At 44.2% G+C, this 26,875-nt stretch overlaps 1 protein-coding gene across 1 annotated transcript; it reads left to right on the top strand.

Moving 5' to 3' along the window:
• The first annotated feature begins 9,432 nt into the window (after nt 1-9,432).
• Nucleotides 9,433-15,857, top strand: LOC106591086 (microfibril-associated glycoprotein 4). Its single transcript, XM_014182275.3, has 3 exons — nt 9,433-9,523; nt 9,678-9,845; nt 14,105-15,857. The coding sequence occupies exons 2-3, from the start codon at nt 9,689-9,691 to the stop codon at nt 14,353-14,355; spliced, it is 408 nt and encodes a 135-aa protein (XP_014037750.3). The 5' UTR covers nt 9,433-9,523; nt 9,678-9,688; the 3' UTR covers nt 14,356-15,857.
• The last annotated feature ends 11,018 nt before the right edge of the window (nt 15,858-26,875 follow it).

The raw sequence follows: 26,875 nt of genomic DNA, 5'->3' as shown, positions 1-26,875 counted from the left end.
AATGTTCATATCTACTACAGTAACATCCCTGTTCATATCTATTACAGTAACATCCCTGTTCATATCTACTACAGTAACATCCCTGTTCATATCTACTACAGTAACATCCCTGTTAATGTTCATATCTACTACAGTAACATCCCTGTTAATGTTCATATCTACTACAGTAACACACTAATATAAAACAGTCTGTGCCCGTATCTCTGAGTCATCCCGGGGTCCTTAGCTGAAATCTAAGCCACTTGCCCCACGATGCGTCACGGTGCTGCAGCGTGCGTGTCCTCTGTCCCGTCCCGTCCCGTAAACACCATAACATCTTATTACCATGACACTGGTCCATCTCTCAGCCGTAAGTCACAACACAACACCAGCCAATGTCACAACACATTCCTACATTCAAAACCAATGAGTAGCGATGCAGAGAGCGAAACAGTACAAAGTAATTTAATGTCAACACTTACTGCTCCTAGCAACTCTGCTCCCTCCTCCACTGCCATTTTCCCTGTTTTGAGAGTGACACCGGAGTAGTCAATTAGCAGCGCAGGGATTGTGCCAAGCAGAGAGACATGATTACAGCGCTAGAAATACCTGGCTGGAAGAAACAAGACGAGTTCCTGAGCACAGGACACTACAGCAATGGAGCTACCTAGCCTGGTAACACTGGTCTCACTACCTAGCCTGGTAACACTGGTCTCTACCTGATACTACCTAGCCTGGTAACACTGGTCTCTACCTAGCCTGGTAATACTGGTCTCTACCTAGCCTGGTAATACTGGTCTCTACCTGATACTACCTAGCCTGGTAACACTGGTCTCACTACCTAGCCTGGTAACACTGGTCTCTACCTGATACTACCTAGCCTGGTAACACTGGTCTCTAGCTGATACTACCTAGCCTGGTAACACTGGCCTCTACCTGATACTACCTAGCCTGGTAACACTGGTCTCTACCTGATACTACCTAGCCTCACAGCTCCCTGAAACTACCTAGCCTCACAGCTCCCTGATACTACCTAGCCTCACAGCTCCCTGACAGTACCTAGCCTCACAGCTCCCTGCAACTACCTAGCCTCACAGCTCCCTGACACTACCATTCCTCACAGCTCCCTGAAACTACCTAGCCTCACAGCTCCCTGAAACTACCTAGCCTCACAGCTCCCTAAACTACCTAGCCTCACAGCTCCCTAGCCTCACAGCTCCCTGAAACTACCTAGCCTCACAGCTCCCTGATACTACCTAGCCTCACAGCTCCCTGAAACTACCTAGCCTCACAGCTCCCTAATACTACCCAGCCTCACAGCTCCCTGATACTACCTAGCCTCACAGCTCCCTGACAGTACCTAGCCTCACAGCTCCCTGAAACTACATAGCCTCCCAGCTCCCTGAAACTACCTAGCCTCACAGCTCCCTGAAACTACCTAGCCTCACAGCTCCCTGATACTACCTAGCCTCACAGCTCCCTGATACTACCTAGCCTCACAGCTCCCTGAAACTACCTAGCCTCACAGCTCCCTGAAACTACCTAGCCTCACAGCTCCCTGAAACTACCTAGCCTCACAGCTCACTGACACTACCTAGCCTCACAGCTCCCTGATACTACGTAGCCTCACAGCTCCCTGACACTACCTAGCCTCACAGCTCACTGAAACTACCTAGCCTCACAGCTCCCTGATACTACCTAGCCTCACAGCTCCCTGATACTACCTAGCCTAACATCTCCCTGATACTACCTAGCCTCACAGCTCCCTGACACTACATAGCCTCACAGCTCCCTGACACTACCTAGCCTCACAGCTCCCTGATACTACCTAGACTCACAGCTCCCTAGCCTCACAGCTCACTGAAACTACCTAGCCTCACAACTCCCTGATACTACCTAGCCTCACAGCTCCCTAGCCTCACAGCTCACTGACACTACCTAGCCTCACAGCTCCCTGATACTACCTAGCCTCACAGCTCCCTGACAGTACCTAGCCTCACAGCTCACTGAAACTACCTAGCCTCACAGCTCCCTGATACTACCTAGCCTCACAGCTCCCTAGCCTCACAGCTCCCTGATACTACCTAGCCTCACAGCTCCCTGATACTACCTAGCCTCACAGCTCCCTGACACTACCTAGCCTCACAGCTCCCTAGCCTCACAGCTCCCTGATACTACCTAGCCTCACAGCTCCCTAGCCTCACAGCTCACTGAAACTACCTAGCCTCACAGCTCCCTAGCCTCACAGCTCCCTGATACTACCTAGCCTCACAGCTCCCTGATACTACCTAGCCTCACAGCTCCCTGACACTACCTAGCCTCACAGCTCCCTTGTCTCACAGCTCCCTGATACTACCTAGCCTCACAGCTCCCTAGCCTCACAGCTCACTGAAACTACCTAGCCTCACAGCTCCCTGATACTACCTAGCCTCACAGCTCCCTGATAATACCTAGCCTCACAGCTCCCTGAAACTACCTAGCCTCACAGCTCCCTGAAACTACCTAGCCTCACAGCTCCCTGAACCTACCTAGCCTCACAGCTCCCTGAAACTACCTAGCCTCACAGCTCCCTGATACTACCTAGCCTCACAGCTTCCTGACACTACCTAGCCTCACAGCTCCCTGATACTACCTAGCCTCACAGCTCCCTGATACTACCTAGCCTCACAGCTCCCTGATACTACCTAGCCTCACAGCTCCCTAGCCTCACAGCTCCCTGATACTACCTAGCCTCACAGCTCCCTAGCCTCACAGCTCCCTAGCCTCACAGCTCCCTGACAATAATACAGGTGCTGTGACCACTAGCCTTCCCCCAGCTGTCTCCACAGACAACGCCTCTACATAGCTGAGCTGGGGATCTCTCCCACACTTACCATATTTGTAGGCGCTAGTTCCTCTGTGCAGCATGATCCGCGGGGGGGACCAAAATAGCAGCGCAAAATCAGCTTGTTTGGATCGGCCCTGCTGGCCTCCCTGTCTGGAATCTGTTCTGCACAAGTCCTATCGTCATATGGTTTATCAGCTCTTTTCTCTATACAATGCAGTCCACAGCCAGCCAGTCAGCCAGCCAGCCAGCCAGCCGGGTAGTCAACCAGTCAGTCTGCCAGTTATTCAGTCAGCCAGCCAGCCAGACAACCGGGTAGTCAACCAGTCAGCCAGCCAGTCAGCCAGCCAGTCAGTCAGCGAGCCCCGTTCATCCCGTCTCAGCCACCCACCACTATAGAGAACCAGTCAGCCAGTCAGTCAGCCAGTCAGTCAGCCAGTCAGTCACTGCTGGACTGGACACGACTGGGCTGGTCTGGTCCCTCAACCCACTGCTGGACTGGACACGACTGGGCTGGTCTGGTCCCTCAACCCACTGCTGGACTGGACACGACTGGGCTGGTCCCTCAACCCACTGCTGGACTGGACACGACTGGGCTGGTCTGGTCCCTCAACCCACTGCTGGACTAGACACGACTGGGCTGGTAGAAACCCCTGACTGGCAGCATGAACAGCATTCTCCCCAACAGCCGCCAGCCTAATGAATTGAATCAATGCAGTCAGCAGTGATTCATTGTGATATTTTGAAATGCCTCCCTCTCTTTGAGACAGTCTAATTCAAGATGCTAGGCATTGTAAGAAACCAAACCAGCCAAACATTAAATACATGTAATAACTCAATTCCATTATATTGGTAAAGGTCAATACAAATATATTTTTATTAAGGACAGGTGGGGTTTCATTTATTAAATAATTGTATGTATTTAGGAGAAATGTACAGTCAGAGCATCCAACTACTTTAGTAGGTAAAACAACTATCTATTATAATGTGTTCCATTGTTTACTGGGCTTTTACTAGTTGACCGAGATCAAAAGGTCAAAGAGCAGACTATCATTACCAAGGTCAGAGCAGCCTCTATCATTACCAAGGTCAGAGCAGCCTCTATCATTACCAAGGTCAGAGCAAACTCTATCACTACCAAGGTCAGAGCAGCCTCTATCACTACCAAGGTCAGAGTAGTCTCTATCATTACCAAGGTCAGAGCAGCCTCTATCATTACCAAGGTCAGAGCAGCCTCTATCATTACCAAGGTCAGAGCAGCCTCTATCACTGTCAAGGTCAGAGCAGCCTCTATCACGGTCAAGGTCAGAGCAGCCTCTATCACTGTCAAGGTCAGAGCAGCCTCTATCACTACCAAGGTCAGAGCAGCCTCTATCATTACCAAGGTCAGAGCAGCCTTTATCACTACCAAGGTCAGAGCAGCCTCTATCATTACCAAGGTCAGAGCAGCCTCTATCATTACCAAGGTCAGAGCAGCCTCTATCACTACCAAGGTCAGAGCAGCCTCTATTATTACCAAGGTCAGAGCAGCCTCTATCATTACCAAGGTCAGAGCAGCCTCTATCATTACCAAGTTCAGAGCAGCCTCTATCATTACCAAGGTCAGAGCAGCCTCTATCATTACCAAGGTCAGAGCAGCCTCTATCATTACCAAAGTCAGAGCAGCCTCTATCACTATCAAGGTCAGAGCAGCCTCTATCACTATCAAGTTCAGAGCAGACTCTATCACTGTCAAGGTCAGAGCAGCCTCTATCACTACCAAGGTCAGAGCAGGCTCTATCACTACCAAGGTCAGAGCAGCCTCTATCACTACCAAGATCAGAGCAGCCTCTATCACTACCAAGATCAGAGCAGCCTCTATCACTACCAAGATCAGAGCAGCCTCTATCACTACCAAGGTCAGAGCAGCCTCTATCATTACCAAGGTCAGAGCAGCCTCTATCATTACCAAGGTCAGAGCAGCCTCTATCATTACCAAGGTCAGAGCAGCCTCTATCACTGTCAAGGTCAGAGCAGACTCTATCACTACCAAGGTCAGAGCAGCCTCTATCACTACCAAGGTCAGAGCAGCCTCTATCACTACCAAGATCAGAGCAGCCTCTATCACTACCAAGGTCAGAGCAGACTCTATCACTACCAAGGTCAGAGCAGACTCTATCACTACCAAGGTCAGAGCAGCCTCTATCACTACCAAGGTCAGAGCAGCCTCTATCACTACCAAGGTCAGAGCAGCCTCTATCATTACCAAGGTCAGAGCAGCCTCTATCACTATCAAGATCAGAGCAGCCTCTATCACTACCAAGGTCAGAGCACTCTCTATCACTACCAAGGTCAGAGCAGCCTCTATCAGTACCAAGGTCAGAGCAGCCTCTATCACTACCAAGGTCAGAGCAGACTCTATCACTACCAAGGTCAGAGCAGCCTCTATCATTACCAAGGTCAGAGCAGCCTCTATCACTGTCAAGATCAGAGCAGCCTCTATCACTGTCAAGGTCAGAGCAGCCTCTATCACTACCAAGGTCACAGCAGCCTCTATCATTACCAAGGTCAGAGCAGCCTCTATCACTGTCAAGTTCAGAGCAGGCTCAATCACTGTCAAGGTCAGAGCAGCCTCTATCACTGTCAAGGTCAGAGCAGCCTCTATCACTATCAAGGTCAGAGCATCCTCTATCACTGTCAAGGTCAGAGCATCCTCTATCACTACCAAGGTCAGAGCAGCCTCTATCACTATTAAGGTCAGAGCAGCCTCTATCACTACCATGGTCAGAACAGCCTCTATCACTACCAAGGTCAGAGCAGCCTCTATCACTGTCAAGATCAGAGCAGCCTCTATCACTGTCAAAGTCAGAGCAGCCTCTATCACTACCAAGGTCAGAGCAGCCTCTATCATTACCAAGGTCAGAGCAGCCTCTATCACTATGAAGGTCAGAGCAGGCTCTATCATTACCAAGGTCAGAGCAGCCTCTATCATTACCAAGGTCAGAGAAGCCTCTATCATTACCAAGGTCAGAGCAGCCTCTATCACTGTCGAGATCAGAGAAGCCTCTATCACTGTCAAGGTCAGAGCAGCCTCTATCACTACCAAGGTCAGAGCAGCCTCTATCACTACCAAGGTCAAACTACCCACATGCCAGAGTGTTTCCTAGAATGACTGGACCAGAGAATGTACTGAGTGTTGCAACATGTCTCTGGTTCCGTTTATAAAGAGGTTTGGACCACCCTCCTCCGTGTAAAGAAATTCAACTGCAAGCCATCACAGCGCCCACACATCACACAGGTACGGAGGCGGGACAAATAGCACCCGGTCAAACCAGCAGTGTTCCCTGTCATTGCTCACATTATGACTGACATGGGCCTGTCCTATCAATAGATCATCAGCCTGTCCTATCAATAGATCATCGGCCTGTCCTATCAATAGATCATGGGCCTGTCCTATCAACAGATCATGGGCCTGTCCTATCAATAGATCATCAGCCTGTCCTATCAACAGATCATCAGCCTGTCCTATCAACAGATCATCAGCCTGTCCTATCAACAGATCATCGGCCTGTCCTATCAACAGATCATGGGCCTGTCCTATCAATATATCATCAGCCTGTCCTATCAATAGATCATCAGCCTGTCCTATCAATAGATCATCAGCCTGTCCTATCAATAGAGCATCAGCCTGTCCTATCAACAGATCATGGGCCTGTCCTATCAACAGATCATGGGCCTGTCCTATCAACAGATCATGGGCCTGTCCTATCAACAGATCATCAGCCTGTCCTATCAACAGATCATGGGCCTGTCCTATCAACAGATCACTAGAAGATGCACATCGTTCATTCTAGCAGGCGGGGTCTCAACTGAGTTTTCTGCGAATTAAAACTGTTAAATGAAAAGTAGCAGTTCATTTTTTAAGTGGAAAAAGAAGCCGGCTGAAAATAAGTATGTTACCGGCTGTTTGGCCGGCGCTTCGGAAAAACACAGAGAAAAATACTGAGTGTTGCAACATGCTCTGGGTTGCCTTTATAAAAGAGGTTTGCATCTTAGTGGGGACAAACAGCTCGTGAAGACACTGACATCTGTCACTGATACAGGTGAGCCTATGCATGTCTCTCACTATTCTTAACTCTTTCATGAATACATCGATCACAAATCATTTCAAATAAAACAATTAGGAAGGCAGGTTTTCCTGGTGCCTAATGTAACATTGTCCGATCTGTTCAGTCATCAAAGGACCTAACTAGAATCGTGTTTGTTAACACAGTAAAATGTAAATTGTCATAGTGAGACAGAGTGGCTGGGTAAGTGTTAGTATTTCACCAACAGCTGGTGACCTGAGCACTACTGTAGTAACTGAGCTCCCTTCTCTAACAGGACATCCATTCAACATACTATTCTGAAGTTTCCTTCAAAGGCAAACAGACATCTATCACAACAACGATGGTAGGTATCTGAAGTTTTCTTCAAAGGCAAACAGACATCTATCACAACAACGATGGTAGGTATCTGAAGTTTCCTTCAAAGGCAAACAGACATCTATCACAACAATGACGGTAGGTAGTAATAAACCACACCATTATAAGAATAATCAGAAAACAACATTCAGAGATACTAACGTGAATATAGGACATGTGTCTCTAATGAAAAGACCATTCTGGTGGGAAGCTGCTATAGACCACCAAGTGCTAACAGTCAGTATCTGGATAATATGTGTGAAATGCTTGATCATGTATGTGATATCAACAGAGAGGTATATTTTCTGGCTGATTTAAATATTGACTGGCTTTCATCAAGTTGCCCACTCAGGAAAAAACGTCAAACTGATAACCAGTGGTCAAAACATATTGATACAACAGTAGCAAGGATGGGGAGAAATCTGTCTAAAATAAAGAGATGCTCTGCCTTCTTAACAACACTGTCAACAAGGCAGGTCCTACAGGCCCTAGTTTCTACCTTCTTAACAACACTATCAACAAGGCAGGTCCTACAGGCCCTAGTTTCTACCTTCTTAACAACACTATCAACAAGGCAGGTCCTATAGGCCCTAGTTTCTACCTTCTTAACAACACTATCAACAAGGCAGGTCCTACAGGCACTAGTTTCTACCTTCTTAACAACACTATCAACAAGGCAGGTCCTACAGGCCCTAGTTTTGTCACACCTTGACTACTGTCCAGTCGTGGGGTCAGGTGCCACAAAAAAGGACATAGGAAAATTGCAATTGTCTCAGAACAGGGCAGCACGGCTGGCCCTTGGATGTACACAGAGAGCTAATATTAATAATATGCATGTCAATCTCTCCTGGCTGAAAGTGGAGGAGAGATTGACTTCATCACTACTTGTATTTATGAGAGGTGTTGACAAGCTGAATGCACCGAGCTGTCTGTCTAAACTACTGGCACGCAGCTCAGACACCCATGCATACCCCACAAGACATGCCACCATAGTCTGTCCCCAAGTCCAGAACAGACTATGGGAGGTGCACAGTACTACATAGAGCCATGACTACATGGAACTCTTTTCCACATCAAGTAACTGATGCAGCAGGAGAATCAGATTTAAAAAACACCTCATGGAACAGCGGGGACTGTGAAGAGACACAAACATAGGCACAGACACACACACATGATAACATACGCACTATACGTGGTAGTGGTGGAGTAGGGGCCTGAGGACACACAGTGTGTTGTGAAATCTGTGAATGTATTGTAATGTTTTTAAAATGGTATAAACTGCCTTAATTTTGCTGGACCCCAGGAAGAGTAGGGATCCATAATAAATACAAATACAAATGAACCAACGATAGACCGTTTTTGCATTAAAACTGCTATATCCATCTACCCTGTGCTGCAGTCCATCTTGCTGCTGGTTCTACTGGTCCCCATGATGGTGCAGTCCTCCCTGCATCCAGTGGACTGTGATGAGGTCTATAGATCAGGTTCTGGACAGAATGGGGTCTACACCATCTACCCTGCAGGACCTACCTCACCTGTCCAGGTGTTCTGTGACATGGGCTTGGAAAGTGCATATCTAAGAAAGTGGACAGTCAGTTTCAATTTGTGGTATTGAAATACACTAAAAGACTAATTTACCATGAACTGTCTCTCTCTCTCTCCTAATCTGTTTATTAAACAATCTTTCTCTCTCCTAATCTGTTTATCAAACAATCTCTTTCTCTCTTAATCTGTCCATTAAACAATCTCTCTTAATCTGTCAATTAAACAATCTCTCTCTCTCTGAATCTGTAAATTAAACAATATCTCTCTCTTAATCTGTCAATTTAACAACATATCGCTCTTAATCGGTCAATTAAATAATCTCTCTCTATCTTAATCTGTAAATTAAACAATATCTCTCTCTTAATCTGGCAATGAAACAATCTCTCTCTCTTAATCTGTAAATTAAACAATCTCTCTCTCTTAATCTGTAAATTAAACAATCTCTCTCTCTTAATCTGTCAATGAAACAATCTCTCTCTCTCTTAATCTGTAAATTAAACAATCTCTCTCTCTTAATCTGTAAATTAAACAATCTCTCTCTCTTAATCTGTAAATTAAACAATCTCTCTTAATCTGTAAATTAAACAATCTCTTTCTCTTAATATGTCAATTAAACAATCTCTCTCTCTAAATCAGCTGATTCAGAGCCGACAGGATGGATCAGTGAACATCCACAGGAAGTGGGATCAGTACAAGAGTGGTTTTGGGAGCGCAGCTGGAGAGTACTGTCTGGGTAAGAACTGGTTTAACTTCTAGCCAACAGAACGTTCTCCTCCTAGAACCTTGTTTTACCACTGACTTCATCCGGTTTGTCCTAGTTCATTCAAGGCCATTTGTCATTGTATTCAGACAACACAGTGAACTGCTATGTTGATCTCATTCTCCAGGGCTGGAGACAATGCATCTCCTGACTATGAAAGGAACCTATGAGCTGAGGGTGGACATGGAGGACTTTGAGGGGAATAAGGTCTATGCTCAGTACTCTTCCTTCTCCGTTGGACCAGAGGCTGAAGGATACCTGCTAACACTGGGCTCATTCAAAGATGGAGGAGCAGGTGGGTGACAATTTATAGTACCAGAATATACTGTAGTACCAGAATATAGTACCAGAATATACTGTAGTACCAGAATATAGTACCAGAATATACTGTAGTACCAGAATATAGTACCAGAATATACTGTAGTACCAGAATATAGTCCAATAATATACTGTAGCACCAGAATATAGTACCAGAATATACTGTAGTACCAGAATATAGTACCAGAATATACTGTAGTACCAGAATATAGTCCAATAATATACTGTAGTACCAGAATATAGTCCAATAATATACTGTAGTACCAGAATATACTGTAGTACCAGAATATAGTCCAATAATATACTGTAGTACCAGAATATAGTACCAGAATATACTGTAGTACCAGAATATAGTCCAATAATATACTGTAGTACCAGAATATAGTACCAGAATATACTGTAGTACCAAAATACAGTACAATAATATACTGTAGTACCAGAATATAGTCCAAAAATATAGCATAGGAATATACTGTAGTACCAGAATATACTGTAGTACCAGAATATAGTCCAATAATATACTGTAGTACCAGAATATAGTCCAATAATATACTGTAGTACCAGAATATAGTACCAGAATATAATGTAGTACCAGAATATAGTCCAATAATATACTGTAATACCAGAATATAGTCCAATAATATAGCATAGGAATATACTGTAGTACCAGAATATACTGTAGTACCAGAATATAGTCCAATAATATACTGTAGTACCAGAATATAGTACCAGAATATACTGTAGTACCAGAATATAGTCCAATAATATACCATAGGAATATACTGTAGCACCAGAATATAGTACTAGAATATACTGTAGTACCAGAATATAGTCCAATAATATAGTACCAGAATATACTGTAGTACCAGAGTATAGCACCAGAATATAGTACCAGAGAAAATTCCAAGGAAAATAGTCCAAGAAAATCTGTCAACAAGGGTTCATACTAGGGATGCACGATATATCGGTGAACATATCAGAATCGGCCAATATTAGCTAAAAATGCCAACATCGGTATTGGCCGTTGTCTACTTTAACGCTGATGCGCAAAACTGATGTCAAAGCTGACATGCAAACATATGTAACGTAGGTACATGACGAAATGATAACACGTAAAATGTTACTCTACACGTGCAACACAGCATTCCTAACCTAGCCCACAATGTCTGCTGTGTGGATCGAGCAGACAACAAGTCCAGCAGTCATTTGAAAGAGTAAGAACATTCAGTGATACAACTCAAAGGCAAAATCCATTAAAGCCAAGATAATGGAATTCATTGCCCTTGACAATCAACTGTTTTCTGTTGTGGGTGATGTTGGCTTTCGCCGACTGGTCGAGCACCAGCACACACTACCAAGTAGGTGCTATTTTTCAGATGTTGCCCTACCAGTGTTACACAGTAATAGCGTCACTGCTATTAGCTTCACGACATACATACTATGGAACGCCGTTTGGGTCTTTGCGTGTCAAAAAAGATACAGTTGCACTGTCAAAGCTGTACAAAAAAGCAAACATGCAAACATCGGCCATGATGTGTTTTCAATACTGCGTTGGTAATAAAGCATCATTGGTCGACCGCAACTTCTGGGGTAGCTAGCTTTAGCTTGGTACTTAGCTGGCACCAATACAACCAGCCTGAAAACAATGACCAGTAGAAACTGCAGTCATTTTCATTATTCTTAGCAATGATTTAGGAATCCTTGTGAGTAAGTATTAGCTAGGTAGCTACTTGTTCGCCTATTGAAATGGTACTTCAGTTCATGAAAATAACTAGCTAGCCAGCTGCTTAACCCTGTTGGCCAAAGCTAACGTTATAAGCAGCCAGCTAGCTTCATCTGGCTAGTGTTAGGGTTTAACCAACTATTTGTTAGCATAACCTATATAAAATAACAGAGAAGCTATGCCACAATATTAAGTATATAAACTATAGATAATTGAATACTGCTATATGTTAGAGGAAGTGGCTCATGTGATGGTGGGTCATGTGGACAGAATGATGATGCTTTAAAACATGGTTTTGCAAGAGCTTTTTTGCTGAACAACAGCAATAACAAGATAATGGGTGCAAAGTAGGGGTTTTAGAGAACTGTGCATTATGTAACAAGGTGTAGGCTGCTGACTTAGTGATAGGAGGTTGTGAAACCCATCACAAGGGGAGCATGTGAGGAACAGGTAGAGTGGAGAAACAACAGTATAAGTAAATCACTGGAAATTGAGTGGTTGCTGACTCTTGAGTATACACTAAGAAGATAAGATCCAACGCCTGGCAACATGTGATGCGTCACGAGGTTGGGACCAACCTGCACGCCAACGATAGGCTGGAGTAAGTCTAAACCACACCCAGTCTCTACTCTGACAGGCCCAGCAAGGAGTGGGAACTACGTCTGTCAAGAAGTATTTAAAGAAGAACTTGTGATGACATTTCAGCTCTCAGTCTGCCCTGCGTGGTGTTACAGTGAGACCGTATATACGAACATCATATTTTCCATTTGTACTATCATTCTATTTACTTAAAGATGAATTAAATAATCATTGCAAAACTAAGTTGCATGGTTTGTTTATATCCTAATACCAGATTCGAATTGACGCGACCCAACACTAGTGAGGCTCAACCGGACCGGGTTATGTGTTGTGAAGCTAGCCACAATAAGGATTAGCCACAATAGTGGAATGTGCAGTTTGCCTTCAAAATAAAAGTATGTAATTGACAGTGATGCAAATGAATACAAATAGTATAATTATGCCATACTTTTATTTTGAAGGCTAACTTCCAAAGTCCACTATTGTGGCTAATCCTTATTGTGGCTAATCCTTATTGTGGCTAGCTTCACATAGATGCGTCCTCCTGTCACAACGTCCACAGAAGGTGGCGCCTCTCCTCGGTCGGGCGGTGCTCGGCGTTCGTCGTCGCCGGCCTACTAGCTGCCACCGATCTGTGTTTCAGTGTCTGTTCGTTATGTCTGTTTTTTGATTGCACCTGTTTCGTGTTTGTCATTAGTGGGGGGGTATTTAGTCTGTCTGTGTTTAGTTAGGATTTGTGCGGGATTGTTCTTTGTTACGTGTGGTGTTATATTGTTTGGGTTACGACTTATTGTATAGGCAGTAGGGTTGCCGGGCTGCGCCCCATCTGCCCTTTTGAGCGGAGCTTCTTTTAGTCTTTTTGACTGTTGTGCTCCCAGCCGTATATGGATTTTGCCTTTGGATTTATTAAATCAAGTTTGTTCCAACGGACCTCAGTCTCCTGCGCTTGACTCACCCTAAAACAGTTCTACCCGCTCGTGACACCTCCATTAATCAACTAAGAACTGTCTTATAAATTAGGGTTATTTTAGATGATGACAGCTAGCTAGATAGCTAGCTAACTATAGCAACTGAAACAGATCATGTCATTTTGCTGTGTTTTTGGGGAAGAACATTGTTTGCATCCATGAGCTAGCTAGCTTTTTGTTAATGACCAGCACTGTAGGTGCAACAACTTTACCAGCATCATAGCAGACGTATTGATGAATCGTTGTGACATATGGAATACGAGTGATACTGTAATCAATGTGCAATAACTACGTAAAATATTAATGAACGCCTTAAATTATTATGAGACGTGAAGTCCATATTCAGATCCTGATTGGTCAACAAGCTTAATTGACTTGTTAACGTTAAATAGTATATTTTTTTACACACAAAGACCCAAATGGCGTTCCATAGCGAAGACCCAAACGGCGTTCCGTAGCAAAGACCCAAACGGCGTTCCATAGAAATCCTGGTTGAGAATGAAGCGACTGAACAAATGAACAACCAAACAACACAGCAAGTAACTGAAAGAAATAGGTTGCGATTACATTTTTCTGGTAATGGGGACATACGTAAATGCCAACAAAATAACTTGTTGGTCAGTGTGGTGTGTGTGTAACCTTTATTTAACCAGGCAAGTCAGTTAATTTTAAGAACAAATTCTTATTTAAAATGACGGCCTACCCTGGGCCAAACCCGGACGATGCTGGGACAATTGTGAGCCGCCCTATGGGACTCTCAATCACGGCCGGATGTGATACAGCCTGGATTTGAACCAGGGACTGTAGTGACGCCTCTTGCACTGAGATGCAGTGCCTTAGACCGCTGCGTCCATGTGTGTGTGTTAACTATTTAACTGTACTAGAATGCTAAAAAGGCTGCAAGCTGGTGGAACTACTATCACTAGGTTAACTACAATCCTTATTTATCTCTGTTCTTTTCCTCAGGAGATTCTCTGGTTTATCACAATGGTCAGAAATTTTCAACCTTAGATAAAGACCAGGACCTTGACGCTGCCAACTGTGCCCAGGTGTACTACGGAGGATTCTGGAACAACGAATGCCATTTTGCTAACCCCAATGGGATATATGCATGGGGTGAGTCTACCTATGGTATTGGCATCAACTGGAAAACATGGAAAGGCTTTACATACTCCCTGAAAGCCATCACCATGAAGATCAGACCAGGCACGGCATAGAAGTCAATCATTTCTAACACAATTGTAAAATCAGATTTTTCAATAACAATTATTGCCATACAAACATTTCCAGCACATGCACCTATTCCATGTATAAGGGAGGGGGGGTCTAAGGAGGGTTTGTGTTTGGGTCTTCAGAGATTAGAAGGTGCAGCAGGATACAGAAGATCTCAGATCTACTCTGAAGTGCAGTGTTGCCATAGCAACAGAACCCTGACTGCAGTGGGGATTATATGACTCTGACCCATCATTTAACGATCTCTGTCTCTTACCTTAACCCTCTGTCTGTCTCTTACCTTACCCCTCTGTCTGTCTCTTACCTTAACCCTCTGTCTGTCTCTTACCCTAACCCTCTGTCTGTCTGTCTGTCTGTCTGTCTGTCTGTCTGTCTGTCTGTCTGTCTGTCTGTCTGTCTGTCTGTCTGTCTGTCTGTCTGTCTGTCTGTCTGTCTGTCTGTCTGTCTGTCTGTCTGTCTGTCTGTCTGTCTGTCTGTCTGTCTGTCTGTCTGTCTGTCTCTTACCTTAACCCTCTGTCTGTCTCATACCTTAACCCTCTGTCTGTCTGTCTGTCTGTCTGTCTGTCTGTCTGTCTGTCTGTCTGTCTGTCTGTCTGTCTGTCTGTCTGTCTGTCTGTCTGTCTGTCTGTCTGTCTGTCTGTCTGTCTGTCTGTCTGTCTGTCTGTCTGTCTGTCTGTCTCTTACCCTAACCCTCTGTCTGTCTGTCTGTCTGTCTGTCTGTCTGTCTGTCTGTCTGTCTGTCTGTCTGTCTGTCTGTCTGTCTGTCTGTCTGTCTGTCTGTCTGTCTGTCTGTCTGTCTGTCTGTCTGTCTCTTACCTTAACCCTCTGTCTGTCCGTCTCTTACCTTAGCCCACTGTCTGTCTGTCTCTTACCTTAGCCCTCTGTCTGTTATGATCACCAACACTTGAAATAAAGACAGATACTGTATGATGAAAATTATGAATTCTCCCTCAGTTTATTGTTGAATGTTTAGAACCAAAGGTCTTTGTTGACATGGTAAAAACAGATCACTTTACGCTCCATATTGAAACACCGTCAGTTTATTATCTATGTGACTTTAGAATAATTACATTTGTGTAATGACTTCAGCCAACAATGTGCAACCATGTTGAATTGAGTTTGTGGGTAAGATGGTGAAGTAATTCCAAGAATGATGGTAGTGTCACGTCCTGACCCTAGTAAGATGTCATTTTCTATAGTAGAGTAGGTCAGGGCGTGACAGGGGGTGTTTTGGGGTTTTCTATGTTTTCTATTTCTATGTCTAAGTTCTAGTTTTTATATTTCTATGTTGGGGTTGTTTGGGTTGATCTCCAATTGGAGGCAGCTGATCCTCGTTGCCTCGAGATTGGAGATCATATTTAAGTAGGGGTTTTTCTTCCTGGGTTTTTGTGGGTAAGTGTTTTCCGGTTTGTCTATAGTACCTGATGGAACGGTTTGGTTGTTTTCTGTTTTAAGTGTATTCATTAAAGGAAATATGAGCACTTCACACGCCGCGCCTTGGTCCCCTTTAGACGACCCACGTTACAGGTAGACCTATTGAGTGGCTTAAAAAAAAATACATCACAACATTAGGTCAATTGAGTGAGAAATGCCTCTTGCATGTGTGTAGATCTTTGTTTTTGGTCTCACTGTGTGATGCACTGTCATCTACTTCTACATGTGGCCACGTCACATACAAACCTATTACTACCTGTCAGGGCAATGAGATTGAGACTGTAACCTCATATAAATATCTTGGAATTTTAATTGATGACAGCCTCTCTTTTTAAAATTGCATATTCAACAACTTACAAATAAAATTGAAGCTGAAGTTGGGATTTTATTTTAGGAATAAGGCCTGTTTTTCTTTTGAAGCCAGAAGGAGGCTAGTATCAGCTACATTTATGCCTTTACTAGACTATGGGGATATTTTATATAACGTTCAGAGCGCCCACTTGATGCTCTGGACGATGATTTGTTTACCTCTGGATAACATGAAAACAGCCTAACCAGCTCTGCTGGCAACAATTACATTACGCTTTTTACAGACTTTTACTGACACCGGCCATATTCAACGGGTGTTGTACACTTTAGCTTAGGACATGTAGCTAGCTAGCTAGGTAAACAACATCACGTAACGTTAGCTAACGAGCCAGCCAGCTAAAAATAGCTAGTTAAATAACAATGAACATAGTGCCAGATCATGTCGTTACTACCCTACATGAATATGCTGGGAGCTAACCAACCAGGTTCAATGTTAGCTAGCTAGGTAAACAACGTGTAAGATCACACACGTCACGTAACGTTAGCTAACGAGCCAGCCAGCTAATGTTAGCTAGTTAAACAACAATGAACATAGTGCCAGATCATGTCGTTACTACCCTGCATGAATCTGTTCAACAATCTGCTGCTCCCTGTTACAGACGCCATGCCACGGTTGCCCTGAGTTTGAAGATGTAATCCAGAGACAGGTGTTTTCTCCATCTCTTGAGCTATCATACTCTAATTCCACTGATTTCAAAACTTGATCCTCCAGAAAGTGGAGAGCAACACATGCAGCTCCACTACACAATACATTTCATAAAAGCCGTGTTCGACAGGATTACAAACAGCCTGACCAGCTCAAATAGACAGACGCCATCTATATGGCAGACCAATCTGAACTCCTCTCTCGGCATGTCCAGCCCACTCATTATCTCAGACAATCATGGCTAGTGGAAAGGTTGCTGACTTTTTCTGTGGCTTAACCTCTCTAGGCTAGACGGGACGAATTCGTCCCACCTACGTAACAGCCACTGCCAGCCTGTGGCGCGATTTTCAAAACCTTAAAAATCCTATTACTTCAATTTCTCAAACATATGACTATTTTACAGCCATTTAAAGATAAGACTCTCGTTAATCTAACCACACTGTCCGATTTCAAAAAGGCTTTACAACGAAAGCAAAACATTAGATTATGTCAGCAGAGTACCAAGCCAGAAATAATCAGACACCCATTTTTCAAGCCAGCATATAATGTCACCAAAACCCAGAAGACAGCTAAATGCAGCACTCACCTTTGATGATCTTCATCAGATGACAACCCTAGGACATTATGTTATACAATACATGCATGTTTTGTTCAATCAAGTTCATATTTATATCAAAAACCAGCTTTTTACATTAGCATGTGACGTTCAGAACTAGCATACCCCCCGCAAACTTCCGGGGAATTCGCTAACATTTTACTAAATTACTCACGATAAACGTTCACAAAAAGCATAACAATTATTTTAAGAATTATAGATACAGACCTCCTCTATGCACTCGATATGTCCGATTTTAAAATAGCTTTTTGGTGAAAGCACATTTTGCAATATTCTAAGTACATAGCCCAGGCATCACGGGCTCGCTATTTAGACACCCGGCAAGTTTAGCACTCACCATAATCATATTTACTATTATAAAAATGTCATTACCTTTTGTTGTCTTCGTCAGAATACACACCCAGGACAGCTACTTCAATAACAAATGTTGGTTTGGTCCAAAATAATCCATCGTTATATCCGAATAGCGGCGTTTTGTTCGTGCGTTCCAGACACTATCCGAAATAGTAAAGAAGTGTCGCGCGCTTGGCGCAATTCCTGACAATAAAATTCAAAGTATTCCATTACCGTACGTCGAAGCATGTCAACCGCTGTTTAAAATCAATTTTTACGTCATTTTTCTCGTAGAAAAGCGATAATATTCCGACAGGGAATCTCCTTTTCGGCAAACAGAGGAAAAAATCCCAAAGGCGGGGGCGGTCGGGGTCACGCGCATAAGCTAGTATCTCTTGATGGGCCACTTGAGAAAGGCGATAATGTGTTTCAGCCTGGGGCTGGAATGACGACATTCTGTTTTTTCCCGGGCTCTGAGAGCCTATGGAAGACGTGGGAAGTGTCACGTTAGAGCAGAGATCCTTAGTAAATGATAGAGATGGAAAAGAAGTTCAAGAAATGGTCAGACAGGCCACTTCCTGTAAAGGAATCTCTCAGGTTTTGACCTGCCATTTGAGTTCTGTTATACTCACAGACACCATTCAAACAGTTTTAGAAAATTTAGGGTGTTTTCTATCCATATGTAATAAGTATATGCATATTCTAGTTACTGAGTAGGAGTGGTAACCAGATTAAATCGGGTATGTTTTTTATCCAGCCGTGTCAATGCTGCCCCCTAGCACTAACAGATTAACCAATAAGTCTTGTAATTTATCAATTTTATTCGTATTTACAGATTGCATACATGTTTGTTATTAAGGCACAAGAAAGTTCACATGTTCCCGAAGGCAAGAGTTACCTGTCTAACAGAACACAGAGGGTGTTCTTTAATGGAAGCCTATCTGACATAATTCAGGTAGAATCAGGAATTCCCCAGGGCAGCTGTCTAGGCCCCTTAACCTTTTTCAATCTTTTCTAATGACATGCTTTGAGTAAAGCCATTGTGTCTATGTATGCCGATGACTCAACACTATAAATGTCAGCTACTACAGCGACTGAAATGACTGCAGAAGTCTGTCTGTAATAAAGTGTTACTCTACCTTTTTAACAACACTATCAACATGGTAGGTCCTACAGGCTCTAGTTTTGTCTCACCTGGACTACTGTTCAGTCGTGTGGTCAGATGCCACAAAGAGGGACTTAGGAAAATTGCAATTTGCTCAAAACAGGGCAGCACAGCTGGCCCTTGGATGTACACAGAGAGCAAACAATAATATGCATGTCAATCTCTCCTGGCTGAAAGTGGAGGAGAGATTGACTTCATCACTACATGTATTTGTGAGAGGTATTGACATGTTGAATGCACCGAGCTGTCTGTTTAAACGACTAGCACACAGCTCAGACACCCAAGGAAAAACTTTTAGTCTTGAAATCTTTGGTTGTTTACTACACTACTCACTCTGTGAATCCTTAAAGAGATGGGTGGGGCTAAAGCTTTAGAGGGCGTGAACGATGCTGAATGGGTGGAGACAAATTAGAGCTCTCCAAGTACCATTCAAAAGTTTGGGGTCAACTAGAAATGTCCTTGTTTTTGAAAGAAAATGAAAAATATTGTCCATTGAAATAACATCAAATTGATCAGAACTACAGTGTAGACACTGTTAATGTTGTAAATGACTATTATAGCTGGAAACAGCAGATTTTTTATGGAATATCTACATAAGCGTACAGAGGCCCATTATCAGCAACCATCACTCCTGTGTTCCAATGGCACATTGTGTTAGCTAATCCAAGTTTACCATTTTAAAAAGGCTAATTGATCATTAGAAAACCCTTTTACAATTATGTTAGCACAGCTGAAAACTGTTGTTCTGATTAAAGAAGCAATAAAACTGGCCTTCTTTAGACTAGTTGAGTATCTGGAGCATCAGCATTTATGGGTTCGATTTAAGGCTCAAAATGGCCAGAAACAAAGTACTTTCTTCTGAAACTCGTCAGTCTATTCTTGTTCTGAGAAATGAAGGCTATTCCATGCGAGAAATTGCCAAGAAACTGAAGATCTGGTACAACGCTGTGTACTACTCCCTTCACAGAACAGCGCAAACTGGCTCTAACCAGAATAGAAAAAGGAGTGGGAGGCCCCGGTGCACAACTGAGCAAAAGGAAAAGTACATGAGAGTGTCTAGTTCGAGAAACAGACGCCTCACAAGTCCTCAACTGACAGCTTCATTAAATATTACCCGCAAAACACCAGTCTCAACGTCAACAGTGAAGAGGCGACTCTGGGATGCTGGCCTTCTAATGCTGGATTCAAACTTGCAACCTTTGGAATCAGAGGCAGATGGTTATGCCCATCTGCCATCCCCAATAACCTAGCAAAACCCAAACCTACTTGAAGGTAACAGCACTAACTGTTGCCCCTAGTGGCCATTATCCACATCATCCTCCAACATACTCAGAAAGGATGGACGTCGAACATTGACTTGTATCACGGGCAACCTGGCTTCCTTTATCATAGCAACAACTCAAAAAGAATTAACGACTGTGTCGGGTCTGTAGCAACATGAACAAAAGAACTAACAACCAGATTTTTGTCTGGACTATATCTTCTGGTGGAAGAATTAAATTGTATGAATTGACTTATCAAAATAATGTTTTAATGAATATATGTAAGTTTTATAAAATCAATAAGGCACGCGAGGCAGTGCAATGGCATCCTTTACCTCCACTATCACGACGGGCTGAACAACGGCATTTACCTGTGACTGTATTCATGATGCAGCACTGCCTCTTGTGCCTTATTGCTTAAGTAATCAACCCATTAAGAAGGTTCCAGAATCCTCAGAACATGTGATTCAGTGTGTAATCAACCCATTAAGAAGACTCCAGAACCCTCAGTGTGTTTGATAGTGATTCAGTGTGATCATAATCAACCCATTAAGAAGGTTCTAGAACCCTCAGTGTGTTTGATAGTGATTCTGTGTGTAATCAACCCATTAAGAAGGTTCCAGAACCCTCAGTGTTTGATAGTGATTCAGTGTGTAATCAACCCTTTAAGAAGGTTCCAGAACCCTCAGTGTGTTTGATAGTGATTCAGTGTGTAATCAACCCATTAAGAAGGTTCCAGAACCCTCAGTGTGTTTGATAGTGATTCAGTGTGTAATCAACCCATTAAGAAGGTTCCAGAACCCTCAGTGTGTTTGATAGTGATTCAGTGTGTAATCAACCCATTAAGAAGGTTCCAGAACCCTCAGTGTGTTTGATAGTGATTCAGTGTGTAATCAACCCATTAAGACGACTCCAGAACCCTCGGTGTGTTTGATAGGGATGCAGTGTGTAATCAACCCATTAAGAAGGTTCCAGAACCCTCGGTGTGTTTGATAGTGATTCAGTGTGTAATCAACCCATTAAGAAGGTTCCAGAACCCTCGGTGTGTTTGATAGTGATTCAGTGTGTAATCAACCCATTAAGAAGGTTCCAGAACCCTCGTTGTGTTTGATAGTGATTCAGTGTGTAATCAACCCATTAAGAAGGTTCCAGAACCCTCAGTGTGTTTGATAGTGATACAGTGTGTAATCAACCCATTAAGAAGACTCCAGAACCCTCAGTGTGTCTGACAGTGATTCAGCGTGATCATAATCAACCCATTAAGAAGGTTCCAGAACCCTCAGTGTGTTTGATAGTGATTCAGTGTGTAATCAACCCATTAAGAAGACTCCAGAACCCAGAGTGTGTTTGATAGTGATTCAGTGTGTAATCAACCCATTAAGAAGACTCCAGAACCCTCAGTGTGTTTGATAGTGATTCAGTGTGTAATCAACCCATTAAGAAGGTTCCAGAACCCTCAGTGTGTTTGATAGTGATTCAGTGTGTAATCAACCCATTAAGAAGGTTCCAGAACCCTCAGTGTGTTTGATAGTGATTCAGTGTGTAATCAACCCATTAAGAAGACTCCAGAACCCTCAGTGTGTTTGATAGTGATACAGTGTGTAATCAACCCATTAAGAAGGTTCCAGAACCCTCAGTGATTCAGTGTGATCATAATCAACCCCTCTATGTAAATGCTGAAGCTGTCCTAGTTAGATCTATTCTCTCTGTGTTGATGCAGTAAAGAGAAAAGCCCTGCAGCATGATAAACAACTTCACATTCAGTTCCCCCTAAAATATCAGCACCTTGTTTACCGCACACTCCTCTCTCTCTCTCTCTCTCTCTCTCTCATTTCTCTCTTCTGTCCCCCGTCTTTCCTCTTCTCTCTCTCCCTCCCTGTGTTACTGTGCGTGGGCGTGGAATACCTCTCTACCCCCCGCCAGGCCCTGCACCAATCACAGAGCCTCGTTTCCACTGCATGGTGGAGCGTTGTGCTGGAGCAGTGAGGTTGGGGCTGCTCCTCTTCCTCTCCTCCTCTCTCCTCTCCTCCTGTCCACTCCTTTCCTGTCCTCGCCCTCATCTCTCCTTCCTCCCCTCCTTTCCTCTCCTCGCCCTCCTCTCTCCTTCTTCCCCTCCTCTCCACTCCTTTCCTCTCCACTCCTTTCCTCTCCTCTCTCCTTCCTCCCCTCCTCTCTCCTCTTATTTATCCTCCTTCTCTCTTCTGTCCTCTCTCTTCTCCTCTCCTTCCCTCTCTCATCTCCTCTCCTTCCCTGTCTCCTCTCTCCTTCCTCCCCTCCTCTCTCCTCTCCTCGCCCTCCTCTCATTTATCCTCCTTCTCTCTTCTGTCCTCTCTCTTCTCCTCTTCTTCCCTCTCATCTCCTGTGATGGGTTCAGTTCTATAATTCATGACAGTCATAGTGTTAAGAGTGTATCTTCCTCCACTCAGTCCTTCTGTTTGAGAGAGAGAGAGAGAGAGAGCGAGAGAGAGAGAGAGAGAGAGAGAGAGAGCGAGAGAGAGAGAGAGAGCGAGAGAGAGAGAGAGAGCGAGAGAGAGAGAGAGAATGAGAGAGAGAGAGAGAGAGAGAACGAGAGAGAGAGAGAGAGAGGGAGGGAGGGAGGGAGGGAGGGAGGGAGGGAGAGAGAGAGAGAGAGAGAGAGAGAGAGGGAGAGAGAGAGCCCTGCATGGTCCAACCTCCAAACCTCTCTACTGGTCAGAAAGAAAGGGCTTCAGCTCAGCTTGAACAAAGAAGGGAATGCTTAACTGAGGTTTACTAGTTAATCAGATGGGCTGATACAGTATTGTATCTCAGTAGAGAGATGACAGGACTGTACTATAGATGAGTAATGAAGAGGAACTGTACATTCTGAAGGGACTGCAGGGGGACTGAAGATCTGCGTGGGACCAAGAGAGAAAGAGAGAGAGACAGAGAGACACAGAGAGAGAGAGACACAGAGAGAGAGAGACACAGAGAGAGAGAGAGAGAGAGACAGAGAGAGAGAGAGAGAGAGAGAGAGAGAGAGAGGACCACAAATACAAATTCCATCTAGACACCGTTGCCCTAGAGCACACAAAAAAACTATACATACCTTGGCCTAAACATCAGAGCCACAGGTAACTTCCACAAAGCTGTGAACGATCTGAGAGACAAGGCAAGAAGGGCCTTCTATGCCATCAAAAGGAACATACAATTCGACATACCAATTAGGATCTGGCTAAAAATACTTGAATCAGTTATAGAACCCATTGTCCTTTATGATTGTGAGGTCTGGGGTCCGCTCACCAACCAAGAATTCACAAAATGGGACAAATGCCAAATTGAGACTGCATGCAGAATTCTGCAAAAATATCCTCCATGTACAACGTAGAACACCAAATAATGCAGAGCAGAATTAGGCCGATACCCGCTAATTATCAAAATCCAGAAAAGAGCCGTTAAATTCTACAACCACCTAAAAGGAAGCGATTCCCAAACCTTCCATAACAAAGCCATCACCTACAGAGAGATGAACCTGGAGAAGAGTCCCCTAAGCAAGCTGGTCCTGGGGCTCTGTCCACAAACACAAACAGACCCCACAGAGCCCCAGGACAGCAACACAATTAGACCCAACCAAATCATGAGAAAACAAAAAGATAATTACTTGACACATTGGAAAGAATTAACAATAAAACAGAGCAAACTAGAATGCTATTTGGCCCTAAACAGAGAGTACACAGCGGCAGAATACCTGACCACTGTGACTGACCCAAACTTAAGGAAAGCTTTGACTATGTACAGACTCAGTGAGCGTAGCCTTGCTATTGAGAATGGCTCTCAAGTGAAGACAGGCTATGTGCACACTGCCCACAAAATGAGGTGGAAACTGAGCTGCACTTCCTAACCTCCTGCCAAATGTATGACCATATTAGAGACACATATTTCCCTCAGATTACACAGACACACAAAGAATATGAAAACAAATCCTATTTTGATAAACTCCCATATCTACTGGGTGAAATACCACAGTGTTTAATCACAGCAGCAAGATTTGTGACCTGTTGCCACAAGAAAAGGTCAACCAGTGAAGAACAAACACCATTGTAAATACAACCCATATTTATGTTTCTTTATTTTGCCTTTTGTACTTTAACTATTTGCACATAATATGACATTTGAAATGTCTTTATTCTTTTGGAACTTTTATGAGTGTAATGTTTACTGATCATTTGTATTGTTTATTTCACTTTTGTTTATTATCTATTTCACTTGCTTTGGCAATGTAAACATATGTTTCCCATGCCAATAAAGCCCCTTGAATTGAATTTGATATGGATAGAGAGAGAGAGAACGAGAGAGAGGGAGAGATAGAGAGAGAGAGAGAGAGAGGGAGAGAGATGAAGAGAGAGAGGCGGAGAGAGAGAGAGAGAGGGAGAGAGAGAGAGTTGGGGAGAGAGAGGGAGAGAGAGAGGGAGAGAACGACAGAGAGAGAGATGAAGAGAGAGAGAGGGGGAGAGAGAGAGAGAGAGAGAGGGAGAGAGAGAGAGTTGGGGAGAGAGAGAGCCATTTCTCTGGAGAAAAATCCTATCGAGCACAAGAGACATCAAATCAAGAACAAACTGTGGGACGCTGTAGGGAGTTGTAGTTTTCAAAAGGCAAATATTCAACCTAGTTCAGCGCAGAAACATGGTAATTAACTACAATGGCCAGAAACCATTGCACCTATTCTTCCCAGCGCCACACACAGAAGGCATGAGAGAGGAATGTAGCCTACACAACGCAGCGAGGAAACGAGACAGAGAGCGGTAGAGTTTGTGAGGAAGCTCTACTCGACTGATAGAAGTAGAAGTGTTGAAAGTATGCCTTATCTACTTTGAAGAACTACTATAACAGTGATTTGGTCAGACAGCCCTGCAGCGTGGGCAGCTGTGGCAACCCAATGATCATGGGATACCCTTTCCACTAGCCAAGGCAGGGGTGCTTGGCTCGTTGGGGAGCACAGAGATCACTTCAGATGGTTGTCTGGTTACTGCCTGAGCAGAGATGAGATGATGACTCTATGAAATGAAATAATAAAGTCTTCACATTAAAACAAGTAATTTACACAACTGGAATATATTATTAAAGCAAAGTGATTACAGGATGGTAAATAAGTAATGGGCAGTAATAGGTAGTAATGGGTAGTAATGGGCAGTGATGGGCTGTGATGGGCAGTGATGGGCTGTAATGGGTAGTGATGGGCAGTGATGGGCAGTAATGGGCAGTGATGGGCAGTGATGGGCAGTGATGGGCAGTAATGGGCAGTGATGGGCAGTAATGGGCAGTGATGGGCAGTGATGGGCAGTGATGGGCAGTGATGGGCAGTGATGGGCAGTGATGGGAAGTGATGAGCAGTGATGGGCAGTGATGGGCAGTGATGGGCAGTAATGAGCAGTAATGGGCAGTGATGGCAGTAATGGGCAGTGATGGGCAGTGATGAGCAGTGATGGGCAGTGATGGGCAGTGATGAGCAGTGATGGGCAGTGATGGGCAGTGATGGGCAGTGATGAGCAGTAATGGGCAGTAATGGGCAGTGATGGGTAGTAATGGGCAGTAATGGGCAGTAATGGGTAGTAATGGCAGTGATGGGCAGTGATGGGCAGTGATGAGCAGTAATGAGCAGTGATGGGCAGTAATGAGCAGTGATGGGCAGTAATGGGTAGTAATGGGCAGTGATGGCAGTAATGGGCAGTGATGGGCAGTGATGAGCAGTGATGAGCAGTAATGGGCAGTGATGGGTAGTAATGGGCAATGATGGGCAGTAATGGGCAGTAATGGGCAGTGATGGGCAGTGATGGGCAGTGATGGGCAGTGATGAGCAGTGATGAGCAGTGATGGGCAGTGATGGGCAGTGATGAGCAGTAAAGGGCAGTGATGGGCAGTGATGAGCAGTAATGGGCAGTAATGGGTAGTAATGGGCAGTAATGGGCAGTAATGGGCAGTAATGGCAGTGATGGGCAGTGATGGGCAGTAATGAGCAGTGATGGGCAGTAATGGGCAGTAATGGGTAGTAATGGGTAGTAATGGGCAGTGATGGCAGTAATGGGCAGTGATGGGCAGTGATGAGCAGTGATGAGCAGTAATGGGCAGTGATGGGCAGTAATGAGCAGTGATGGGCAGTAATGGGCAGTAATGGGTAGTAATGGGTAGTAATGGGCAGTGATGGCAGTAATGGGCAGTGATGGGCAGTGATGAGCAGTGATGAGCAGTAATGGGCAGTGATGGGTAGTAATGGGCAGTGATGGGCAGTAATGGGCAGTGATGGGCAGTGATGGGCAGTGATGGGCAGTAATGGGCAGTGATGAGCAGTGATGGGCAGTAATGGGCAGTAATGAGCAGTAATGGGCAGTAAAGGGCAGTAATGAGCAGTAATGAGCAGTAATGGGCAGTAATGGGCAGTCATCATAGGACTTATATTCATTGCTTTATTATGTGTTGTTAGAGACAAATTAATGTTCTCACTGTCCCACTGAGACAGAGTCAGAACAGAGATGTGAAGAGGGGGTATCTCTGTCCCTTTGTCTCACTGAGACAGAGAGTCAGAACAGAGATGTGAAGAGGGGGTATCTCTGTCCCTTTGTCCCACTGAGACAGAGAGTCAGAACAGAGATGTGAAGAGGGGGTATCTCTGTCCCTTAGTCTCACTGAGACAGAGTCAGATCTAGAGTAAGGTTTCCCATACTGC

Source organism: Salmo salar, chromosome 01, assembly GCF_965601325.2.
Source record: "Salmo salar chromosome 01, fSalSal1, whole genome shotgun sequence".
In the NCBI taxonomy this organism is placed as follows: Eukaryota; Metazoa; Chordata; class Actinopteri; order Salmoniformes; family Salmonidae; genus Salmo; species Salmo salar.
Note: the sequence above shows the minus strand (reverse complement) of the source record. Positions and strands in the feature narration are given on the sequence as shown.